The 11,748-nt window shown below is 46.1% G+C and overlaps 1 protein-coding gene across 2 annotated transcripts in view; it reads right to left on the reverse strand.

The window, feature by feature from the left end:
• LUZP4 (leucine zipper protein 4) overlaps positions 1–11,288 on the reverse strand; it is a 73,530-nt gene extending 62,242 nt beyond the window's left edge. The window contains exon 1 of one of the 2 annotated variants that reach the window (XM_072815660.1): positions 11,057–11,288. In XM_072815660.1, the coding sequence (XP_072671761.1) occupies positions 11,057–11,243 (187 nt within the window). In that variant the 5' untranslated portion in view covers positions 11,244–11,288. The remainder of the gene's footprint in view (positions 1–11,056) is intronic. The other variant, XM_072815658.1, reaches the window with a different exon arrangement.
• Positions 11,289–11,748: the final 460 nt, after the last annotated feature.

Raw genomic sequence — 11,748 nt, forward strand, 5'->3', positions numbered from 1 at the left:
TAAAAAATTATTTTCTCTTTTAGCTGTTCAGCTTGCAAGCTTTCCATTTCTGTCTTCCAGATAACTGATCTATTTTTTGTATGTTCTTATCTGCTGTTGATTCCCTTTAGTGTATTTTTCAGTTATTGTATTCTTCTATTTTGTTTGATGTTTCTTTCTTTCTTCTTTTTTTTTCTTAAGATTTTATTTATTTATTCATAGAGACACAGAGGGAGGCAGAGACCCAGGCAGAGGGAGAAGCAGGCACCATGCAGAAAGCCTGATGTGGGACTCTATCCAGGGTCTCCAGGATCACGCCCTGGGCTGCAAGGCGGCACTAAACCTCTGCGCCACGGGGGCTGCCCTCTTTTTTTTTTTAATGTATCTTTTTGTTGAAGTTCTCACTGAGTTCATCCACTCTTCTCTAAAGTCCAATGACATCTTTATGACCATTATATAAAACTCTTCATCAGGTAGATTGTTTATCTGTTTATTTAAGCTCTACTCATGTTTATCTTTTTGTTTCATTTGGATCATATTTCTCTGTGTCTTTTTTTTTTCTTTCTTTTTGGATTTGTTTGTTTTTAAAGATTTTATTTACCTATTTGACAGGGAGAGAACACAAGCAGGGGGAGTGGCAAGCAGAGGGAGAGGGAGAAGCAAGCTCACCATAGAGCAGGAAACCCAAAGCGGAGCTCAATTTCAGGACCTTGAGATCATACCTGAGCCAAAGGCAGACGGTTAACCAACTGAGCCACCCAGGCACCCTTTGGGTTTGTTTCTATCAGTTAGATCAAAGAGCTACCTCTCTCAGTCTTAAAGGTTTGGGTAGGAACACCTTTGTGTAGACTGCATGGAGCTTACACAAGTATGCTGAGCCACCTCGGCGTCCCGAATTTCTTTTCTTAAATGTATTTTTCATATATATGCACACACACAGGTATAAGTAATCACTACACTCAATGTGGGGCTCAAACTCACAACCCTGAGATGATCAAGAGTTAGATGCTCTACTGCCTGAGCCAACAAGGTGCCCTTCTATGAATTTCTTTTTTACATTCAGATTTTGTCCTGTTTTTACTCTTTCCCATTCAGAAATAGCCAGCTTCACTTTAGGACAAAATTAATTTCTTTTTCTTCAATGTAATGCATCTCCATTCCTTATAACTTATCTTACTGAAAATATAGATTCTTCTTTCCTTGCATACAGAGATGTTCCCCTTATTTCTAGTAGCTTTAATTACATATATTAGAATTTTTAGTCTTTAAAAACTTTATTTTCTACTGAAAATTAAGAAGTAAACAATTATGGACTGTTTCTTTTTTTAAAAGATTTTATTTATTTATTTATTTATTTATTTATTTATTTATTTATGAGAGACAGAGAGGCAGAGACACAGGCAGAGGGAGAAGCAGGCTCCATGTAGGGAGCCTGATGTGGGATTCCATCCTGGGTCTCTAGGATCATGCCCTGGGCTGAAGGCAGTGCTAAACCGCTGAGCCACCCAGGCTGCCCTATGGACTGTTTCTTATGCTAGCATTCTATAGCTTGGCAAATACAGAAATAATTTTTGTAATTTTTAGAAACATATGCTTTCTCATAGTAAATTTTTCAGTATGGCACAAAGCATGTTTACTACTGGACCCAAATATTGTTAGTTCCTCTGTAAAGGAAGCCAAAAGTTGATATACCTGTTCTCCACCCCCTCCTTTTAAAAGATTTTATTTATTTATTTGAGAGACAGAGTGAGCCAGAGGGAGAGCACAGGAGCAGAGGGCAGAGGACAGAGGGAGAGGGATGAAAGGGCTCTCCTGCTGAGCAGGGAGCCCAATGTGAGGCTCAATCCCAGGACACTGGGACCATGACCCGAGCTGAAGGCAGGCATTTGTTTAATCTACTGAGCCCCCCATGGTCCCTGGATAAACTGATTTTTAGTAATGTTTCAGTATTTTAGTTTATTTGGAGATGATCTAGTTATTCAATAAATTAACCTTAACTCATCATTTAACTTAACTTACAAAACTTTAAGTTTTCAGGTAACCATAAGATTTTGGAAACTTGTTGATCCCAGGGTCCTGGGATTAAGCCCTTAATCTGGCTCCCTGGTATGCCTGGGTGGCTCAGCGGTTAAGTGAGTCTGCCTTTGGCTTGGGGCGTGATCCTGTACCCCCAGAATTGAGTCCCGCATCAGGCTCCCTGCATGGACCCTGCTTCTCCCTTAGCATGATTTTGCCATTTTTATAGCTATCTATAGCTTCTGGAACCATAGCTCTTAGATATATTTTATGTCTAGGAACTATGCTGATGGCCTTCAGTAGGCATGCCGGAAGGTTGTGTACTTAACTTTTTATCAATCTCGTTTTCTTAGCTAAGCTTTTGGGTCTCTTGGAGCCAAACTAGCACCCAAGAGGGATGTGCCACTGGGTTGGGGATTGTATGGTATTTTACAATGTACCATTGTTGTATGAAATTCTCTTGTTTGGCAGGTGACCTACAGTCCACCTAAACTGTTTTGTAATCAACTTACCCCAACATGGGAGTCTTCAAGTTAGGTAGCAGGCAAGTGGTCTGTAAGTTTATAAGTGCTCGATCCATGCTCACCAATTGTATGGCTTTTTTTTTTTTTTTTTCCTCCAAGTTTCCCATTAGCAATAGCCTTTACTTAAAACAAGCTGGTATTCACCTGTGGTCTCTCACTGGACTCTGTCTAGTTTAAATTGAACCTAGTCTTATCCAAACCCATTCTGTTTTTTTTTTTTAATTTTTTAAAAAAGATTTTATTTAAAAAAAAAAGATTTTATTTATTTATTCATGAGAGACACAGAGCACGAGAGAGAGGCAGAGATACAGGCAGAGGGAAAAGCAGGCTCCATGCAGGGAGCCAGATGTAGGACTCGATCCTGGGTCTTCAGGATCACACCCTGGGCTGAAGGCGGTGCTAACCTCTGAGCCACCCAGGCTGCTCTCCCATTCTGCTTTTTAAGTTGGACCCAGTTCAACTCAAGACCTGATCTGGGGGATGCCTGGGTGGCTCAGCAATTGAACATCTACCTTTGGCTCAGGGTGTGATCCCCAGGTCCTGAGATTGAGGCCCACATCGGGCTCCCTGCATGGAGCCTGCTTCTTTCTCCACCAATGTCTCTGCCTCTCTGTGTGTGTCTATCATGAATAAATAAATAAAAATCTTAAAAAAAAAAAAAAAGACTTGATCTGGTAACCACCATCAGTTTCCAGTGTGAAATTTGGGAGATTGGGGAGAGAATTCAGGGAGGGATTCCAATCAAATAAGGAACTGTGGAAAGTCACTTAGATCCGGAGCTCCAAGCAAAGAGAACTGAGCTCAGAATTGAGAGGAACTTACCTATCTATGGCCCTTAGAAATAGCAAGAAAGAGAACCCAAAAGGGTGTTTTATTTTAAAGATTTTATTTATTTATTTATTTATTTATTTATTTATAGATTTTATTTATTTATTCATAGAGACACAGAGAGAGGCAGAGACACAGGCAGAGGGAGAAGTAGGCTCCATGCAGAGAGCCTGATGTGGGACTCAATCCAGGATCTCCAGGATCACGCCCTGGGCTACAGGTGGCGCTAAACTGCTGCGCCACCGGGGCTGCCCAAGATTTTATTTATTTATTCATGAGAGACACACACATACACACACACACACACACACACACACAGATGCAGAGACATAGGCAAAAGGAGAAGCAGGCTCCCCATGGGGAGCCCAATGTGGGACTCCATCCCAGGACCCTGGGATCACAACCTGGACTGAAGGCAGACGTTCAACCACCGAGCCATCCAGGCACCCTTCAAAAGTGTTTTTGGGTGCCATACCTGGGATTCTCTTGTCCCCGAAGCTGTTAGAAATCTCCTTCAGGTCTACACTGCCACCAGATCTATTAAACAGCAAAATTTAACTAAGTAAATTTAAGGATTAAATGTGCTATATTCAACAACTCATGAATCAGGCAGTATCCACCTAGCAAGTAGGAGCTCTGAAGAGCTATAGAAAACAAGGTTTCTAAAGACAGAAAGGGGAAAACAATGGAAGTTTATTGGCAACCAGTGCATTGTTTCAGGCAAGGTTGCCTTCCAAAGAGTGATGGAAAGGTTCTATCAGGCAGATTTATTCACTAGCACTCACTAGTAATTCCAGACTGATTGGTTAAAGATTATATTACCAAGAGGCTGAAGCTGCAATTAGATTAGGTATTACATTTTGGTTTGCTGACATGAGGCTTAGCATCAGTGACTATGTTTTGGATTGGTTATCTTGTAGCCAGGACACAGAGGTGCAAGAGCACCTGTCTTCGGGGACCCTAAACAGACTGACTTTGGCCACTTGCCACTGACAAAATCCAGAGGCAGAGACGAGTGGTGCTGAAACAAGGAATTTGTTTTAGAGAGGCCAACTCTGGGAAGATAGTGGACTAACGTCTCAAAGACTGTCTCCTAAGTGCTGAAAATGCTTTTAGTTTTATATAAAGAAAATGTGGGACAACAGGGCACCTGGATGGCTTAGTTGTTTAAACGGTTGCCTTTGGCTGGGGTCTTGATCTTGGGGTCCTGGCATTGAGCCCCGTGTGGGGTTCCCTGTTCAGCAGGGAGCCTGCTTCTCCCTCTCCCTCTGCCTGCCACTGTCCCTGCTTGTGTTTTTTTTTTTTTCTCTCAAATAAATAAATAAAATCTTTAAAAAGAAAAGAAGATGGGGGACAAAGGCTGGTGGGTAATTGAAGGTGGGCATTAAAGGTCAGGTCAGTCATTGTATGGGGTCAATCATGGGTGGGGTCTTGCTAGCTCAGGGCAGTCCTTATTGCTTAAAGGGTTAGTTTTCGTTCCTATCATGGGATGCATTGCCAGCAGGGTCTTTCGTGTGCATCAGAGATAAGCCGGAAAGAAGAACCTAATCAGAAAGTTTGAGGATGAAATGGAGGTAATCCTCTGTCAATCCTTTTTTTAACACTAGGTTTTATCTTTTTGAATATAGTGTAATTTTTTGTTTGGTAGGTAATTAGTTGATCCTTGAGTAACTGAATATATTTTCCAGAAATATTTAAGGCAGGGTTAAGTTTCTCCTTTTTAAAAAAATGAACTTTTTTGGATCATGCTCTGAGCTGAAGGCAGATGCTCAACCACTGAACCACCCAGGGGCCCCTGAAAAAACAAAGTTTAAAAATTGTTCATTTAGGGGGACGCCTGGGTGGCTCAGTGGCTGAGCGTCTGCCTTCTGCTCAGGACACGTTCCCCGGTCCAGGGATCTACTCCCTCATTGGGCTCCCTGCGAGGAGCCTGCTTCTCCCTCTGCCTATGTCTCTGCCTTCTCTCTGTGTTTCTCATGAATATATAAATCGTTTTTTAAAAAATTGTTCATTTAGAGGCACCTGGCTGGCTCTGTTCGTAAAGCATAAGACTTGATCTCAGGGCTGTGAGTTCAAGCCCTATGTTGGGTGTAGACATTACTTGAAAAAATAAAATCTTAAAAAATTTTGTTCGTTTAAATTATCAATTTCATTCATATATTTGTACTGTTGTGCCCAAGATTGTGAATCCGAGAAACCACCAAGGAGCCGACACCCGACACAAACACACAAGGGTTTATTTACAGGCTCGAGCTTGGACTGTGTTCTCATTCTAATATGGGGTTATCTAGGGCATTAAACTGTAAGCTGTGTTTTGTTTTGTTTTGTTTTGTAACTGAAGTAATGTAAATTTCAGCTCTTACTCACAGGGGCCTGGGATGGCTGTAACTTGTGCTAATGCTGAACGTAAAGTAGAACGGCCTTAATTTTCTCAGCCTCCACATTTCCCCCTCTCAGAGGAACCTAAGGAAGGACCCAATCATGGGGCCAGGTTGCTCTCAGAGTAAGCCAGGGGGAATGATTAAACCGGGATTCGAACCTACCTTGTTGCTGTTCTTGCTCCTGTTTACATCCCAGGGAAGAAGCAACATCCTACCTTTAAGGCAGCACATAACCCCCCACCCCCACCCTTTGTTGTAAGAAGACTGTCTAATCCCCTTCTATTTTGAAGGACAACCTCAGACTAGGGAGTCTTGGAGGTGGGAAATAAGTGAGAACAGCACAGTCTTAGCTTAGGGGATTGTCCTTGTCTGGTTGGCCTTTCCATTCTGGAACAAAATCTCTGAGAACGGCGTGTGGGTCAGCTGGCCGGACCTGTGTGTAGTGGACCCAGGAGTAATCCCGTCCACCTTGAGAGTGGTGGGAGTGGTCAGGATCACGAGGTAGGGTCCTTTCCAGCGAGGCTGAAGTGTCTGGTGTTGGTATCTCCACACGTACACCCAGTCACCTGGCCGGTATCAATAGGACTCTGGGGGTGGCCCAGTCTCATAGAGGGCCCTCAGCTTAGGCCACACCTGCTCATGGGTTCGTTGTAACATTTGGAGGGAGAAAAGGAGTTGGTGATCATCAAATTCAGCAAGCACCTCAGGTTTTAAATTGGGGATAACAGGTGGAGGAAGACCGAACCTGATCTCGTAGGGGGTCAGTCCCATCTCATATGGGGAGGTCCTCACCCTATATAGGGCGAAGGGGAGGAGAGTCACCCAGTCCCCGCCAGGCTCCAGGGCTAATTTAGTTAAGGTCTCCTTTAATGTTCTGTTCATCCTGTCTACCTGTCCTGAGCTCTGGGGCCTACATGCACAATGTCATTTCCAATCTGCCCCAAGTACTAGTGCCACTCCCCGTGTTACCCTTAGAGACGAATCCTGGTCCATTGTCTGATCCAATCTTAACAGGAAAACCATACCTCGGTAAGAGGTCTTCCAGCAGTTTCTTGGTCACGGTCTGTGCTGCTTCATGTTTGGTGGGAAATGCCTCCGTCCATCCTGACAAGGTATCTACAGACACTAGTAAATACTTGTGCCGTATTTTCCAGGTTTCACCTCAGTGAAGTGCACTTCCCAGTAGGCTCCTGGGCGGTCCCCCCGGAGCCGGGTGCCCGGTTAGATCCATGGGCGGTGGCGTTAGTTAACCGGCATGCGTGGCGGCCTGCCACAATCCGCTCCATCCTTGCTCGAGAGTCTTTAATAGTGATCTTTGCATGTCGTACGAGGCCTCCCATCTCCCTTGTCCCCACGGGAGCGCTCCGACGCATTTTGGACAGGCCCCGCCGCCCCGGTTCCTCTGGCAGGATGATGCCGGAGTCTGCGGCCCTCCCCCAGCCACGCGAGCACTGGGTCAGAGGCAAGCGTTTGATCCGGCGTAAGCCAGTGTCAGGACAGTTGGGGGTGTCGGCCGGGTGGGAGCCCCCGGATGAGGATCAGGCCGCGTGGTTGTTAAAACCTGGGTCGCCGTAAGGGCCTCCTCCTGAGCTTCTGAGTCGGCTCCCGGCGCCCCGGCTCCTGGCGGGTCCAGACAGCGGATGACGGCCGGGGCCGCGGGCAGCCGGGGGGCCCTCGGGAGTTGGAGGAGCTGTTGGGCGCTTCACAGTCTTTCCCTCCGCTGCCAGAAGCCCTCTCTCCGTCAGGGCTCCGGGGGGGGGGGGGGTGAGCGGTGGCGGAGGCGGAGGCGGACCTGCGTCGGCGTAGGTGTTGATCCGTGCACCTTCCCCCGTGGTCAGCGCCTTGGCCCGGGCCTCGCTCTGCCCGTTGAGCCGACGCTCCGGCTGCCAGTGGCCCTGCCCCGACGGCCTCCGGCTCCGTGGTTACGGCTGCCCCCGCCTACCTGACCCCTTCTCGGACAAAACTGCTGCTCTTATCAAGAGCAGACCAACAAATCAGGGAAACTTTTGAACACAAAGTAGACTTTTAATTTTATACTCTTGTACTTTAAAATCCATTTACTTTGATCTTAGTCTGTCCTGACCACATCTAAAATTCCTTTCCAAGGATTTCCCTTCACAACCCTTTTACACCTTCCTCTGCATTCGGAATTTGTCCCAAGCCATTGCTTTCCAGTCAGTCTCCTTTGGGACAAAATTACTTTCTTTTACCTTGAACAAAAATATATTCCCAGTCCTTACAGTTTTCTTACATATCTCCTCTTCTACATACAGAGTTGCTTTCTTTATCAGTCATCAGTCTTATTTTAGCAGAGTTTTTCCATTCCTAGGAACCTCAGTCTCCAGTGAAAACTAAGGAGTAACCGATTTTTGAACACCAGAACTCTTTAGACGGCAAATTTACGAAACAGTTAAGTACAAAGCATGTTCACCAACAGATTCAAATCAACGTTTCAGCACTTTTTCCCGTTTGGAAAATACCTAGATGTCCGATGAATTTAATTCCATTTATCATCAAAGTGTAACTAAGATTTCAGGTTACCAAGGACTTTGAAAGGTATCTTAATAATTACTTACGAAAACTTGGAAACAGACAATTAACCATCAATTTAGCCAATTTTTTACTAACAAATTGCAAAAAGATAACAGAACTTACGTGACCTTCAGGAAACCTCAATAGAATAAAAGTTTCAGGCTTAGTAGTGATAATTTTCAAGACCTATTTGCTATGTCCCATCTGGAGCCATTTAAAGTCAATCAATTTGCTCCCCATCGTCCATTTTTATCTGAGACACTGGTGGGGGAATCTGGAGGGGGCAGTGTTAAGTAATTGGTGGTCTTCTTGCTATTCGTCTTCTAAACTCAGGACAAGCACCTGAATTGGGTGCCCCTCCTTGTTTAAGATTTTTGCCCCTTCGGGGTGGAAGCGAATTTGTGCCCCCATCTTGGTGAGCAAGTCCCGACCTAACAACGGGTAGGGGCACTCAGGGATGACCGTGAAGGAATGGGATACCCAGCCCATGCCGAGATCCACAGTTCTTCGGGTAGTCCATGAGTACTGTCTGGTGCCCGTGGCCCCTTGCACCCATGAAGTCTTGCTTGCCAATTTCCCTTGGGTCTGTAATAGAACCGAGTGTTGTGCCCCAATGTCCACTAGGAATTCAACAGGTTGCCCCTCTACTCTGAGTTACCCTGGGCTCAGGGAGGGGTGCCAAACCCCGACTCCCCTAGTCGTCCAGGTCCTCCATCTCCAAGATCTTGGCAGGGGCCTTAGGTCTTTTGTTAAGACAGTCTTTCACCCAGTGGCCCTCTTCCTTGCAATGGGCACATTGGTTTTTGTTCAGTTTAGGGCACTCCCGACCCGGACCAGGGCCATCCTCCTTACCTGTCCCTGCTTCTTTAGGTGCCTCCGTTTTCCCTGTGGGTCATCCATGGCTGTGGCCAGCAGGATCTTGGCCAGGTTTTAGGTCTGCTGGTTACTTCGTTTGGTTTCCTGCTCTTCCAGACTTCCTCTATTACTATAGACTCTTTCTGCTACTATTACTAAGTCCTGCAAGCTCTTCTCTCCTAGTCTCTCTACTCTTTACGATTTCTTTTTAATGTCCGGAACAGCCTGGTTAACAAAAGCCGTGATAATTGTGGCCTTTGTTTCTGGGGCTTCTGGGTTCATAGGGTGTACTGCCTAAAGCCCCCATGATTCTCTCTAAGAAGGCCGCTGGACTTTCATCCTTACCCTGTCTTACACCATAGACCTTGGCCAGATTGGGAGGCTTGCCTGCGGCAGCCTGGAGACCTGCCCCTAGAGTCTGGCGGTGGACCCGGAGTCTCTCCTTACCTTCAGCCGAGTTGTGCGCTTTGAGGGGTAAAAATGGTTTTAGCTAAGGAGGGGAATTCTTGATCATGTCCTGCCAGACCAGGATGTAGGGTGGCCATCCGGTTTGTCCCTGAAGATCACGGCCTTGGGGATCCCTGGGTGGCGCAGCGGTTTGGCGCCTGCCTTTGGCCCAGGGCGAGATCCTGGAGACCCGGGATCGAATCCCATGTCGGGCTCCAGTGCATGGAGCCTGCTTCTCCCTCTGCCTATGTCTCTGCCTCTCTCTCTCTCTTTGTGTGTGACTATCCTAAAAAAAAAAAAAAAAATAGATCACGGCCTTAACCTGTAAGATAGTAAGTAGGTGGAAAGTTCCTTCTCGGGACCATCCCTCATCAAAGGTAGGCCATTCTGATATGCAATAAATTTGGAATCTCTCTCTCTGTATGTCTATGCTCAGATTACGAGCTCTTTCCGTAACATCCGAGAAGTGGGAAAGCATAAGAGACAGTGTGGAGGCCAAGAAAATTAAGGCCATTCCACTTTGAGTTCAGCGTTATCACAAGTGCAGCCATCCCAGGCCCCGTGAATAAGAGCTGAACTTTACCTTACTTCAGTTACAGGAAGAAAACAGCTTGCAGCTTAAAAGCCCCTACTGGAATGAGAACAGAGCCCAAGCCAAGGGCTGGAAGCCCCTATTAGAATAAGAACAGAGCTCTACGCCCTTGAAAGCCCCATATCAAAATGTAAACAGAGGGTAGCCCTGGTGGCGCAGCGGTTTAGCACCGCCTGCAGCCCGGGTTGTGATCCTGGAGACCAGGGATCGAGTCCCACATCGGGCTTCCTGCATGGAGCCTGCTTCTCCCTCTGCCTGTGTCTCTGCCTCTCTCTCGCTCTCTCTGAATGAATAAATAAATAAATCTTTAAAAAAAAAAACAAAAAAACAAAAAAAACAAAATGTAAACAGAACTTGAAATTCCTCCACCCCTTCTGAAGATCCCCTAGACCAGGCTATGAAAACTAAGCTGAAACCCACCTCGGGGTCCAAGTCCGCTGTGTGGGTACACTTAGACCCAAGCTCGAGCTTGGAAATAAACCCTCGTGTGTTTGCATCGGTGTCGGCTCCTCAGTGGTTTCTGGGATTTGCAATCTTGGGCACAAAAACAGGGGAGTGGTTTGTGTCTCCACCATTAGGTCCCCAATCCACACCAAGACACAGACTGTAAAGACGATTAACAAGGACCCAACAATACAGACAAACGTTCCAGTGCGGCCACAGAGACAAAACAGAAAGTAACCCGAAGGGCTGGCAGCAGGCCCTCCTTACAGATGAGGACTCCTGTCCTCCTGGCTGGGGCAAGGGACGTCTCCTCAAGACCCCCCAGTCGACGGCCTGCCAGCGCATCTGCCTAAGCCGATGTCGACCCAATCCAGATTGGAATTCCTACAGGTAAAAGTACGGTTTAGAGCTCTCAGAAAATATGCGCGCAAAAGGTGGAAAAAGTTGAGTGCACTCACCACACGTGGGACCCTCCGGATGGGGTCCTGGGGGTCTCTCGGATCCTGGACGAGCCCCCAAATGTTGTGCCCAAGATTGCGAATCCGATGGGATCCCTGGGTGGCCCAGCGGTTTGGCGCTTGCCTTTGGCCCAGGGCACGATCCTGGAGACCGGGGATCGAATCCCACGTAGGGCTCCCCGTGCATGGAGCCTGCTTCTCCCTCTGCCTATGTCTCTGCCTCTCTCTCTCTCTCTGTGACTATCATAAATTAAAAAAATTAAAAAAAAATTTAAAAAAGATTGCGAATCCGAGAAACCACCAAGGAGCCGACAACGATGCAAGTACCCGAGGGTTTATTTACAAGCTGGAGCTTGGCTCTGTTCTCATTCTAATATGGGGCTTTCTAGGGCGTTAAGCTGTAAGCTGGTTTTTTTTTTTTTTTCTTCCCCCTGTAACTGAAGTAATGTAAATTTCAGCTCTTACTCACAGGGGCCTGGGATGGCTGTAATTTGTGCTAACGCTGAACTTAAAGTGGAATGGCCATAATTTTCTCGGCCTCCACCGTACACAATTTGGAAAACACAGAAAAGGAAAGAAAAGGGAAGGAGAAGAAAAATAACCAAATATTTAAAAATCACTTTAAACATTTTGCATGCTTTTTCAAGCTATATTTTCTATGTAAAATTATTTATTGTTTTTAAAGATTTTAT

This window comes from Canis lupus, chromosome X (genome assembly GCF_048164855.1).
Source record: "Canis lupus baileyi chromosome X, mCanLup2.hap1, whole genome shotgun sequence".
NCBI classification, from domain to species: Eukaryota; Metazoa; Chordata; class Mammalia; order Carnivora; family Canidae; genus Canis; species Canis lupus.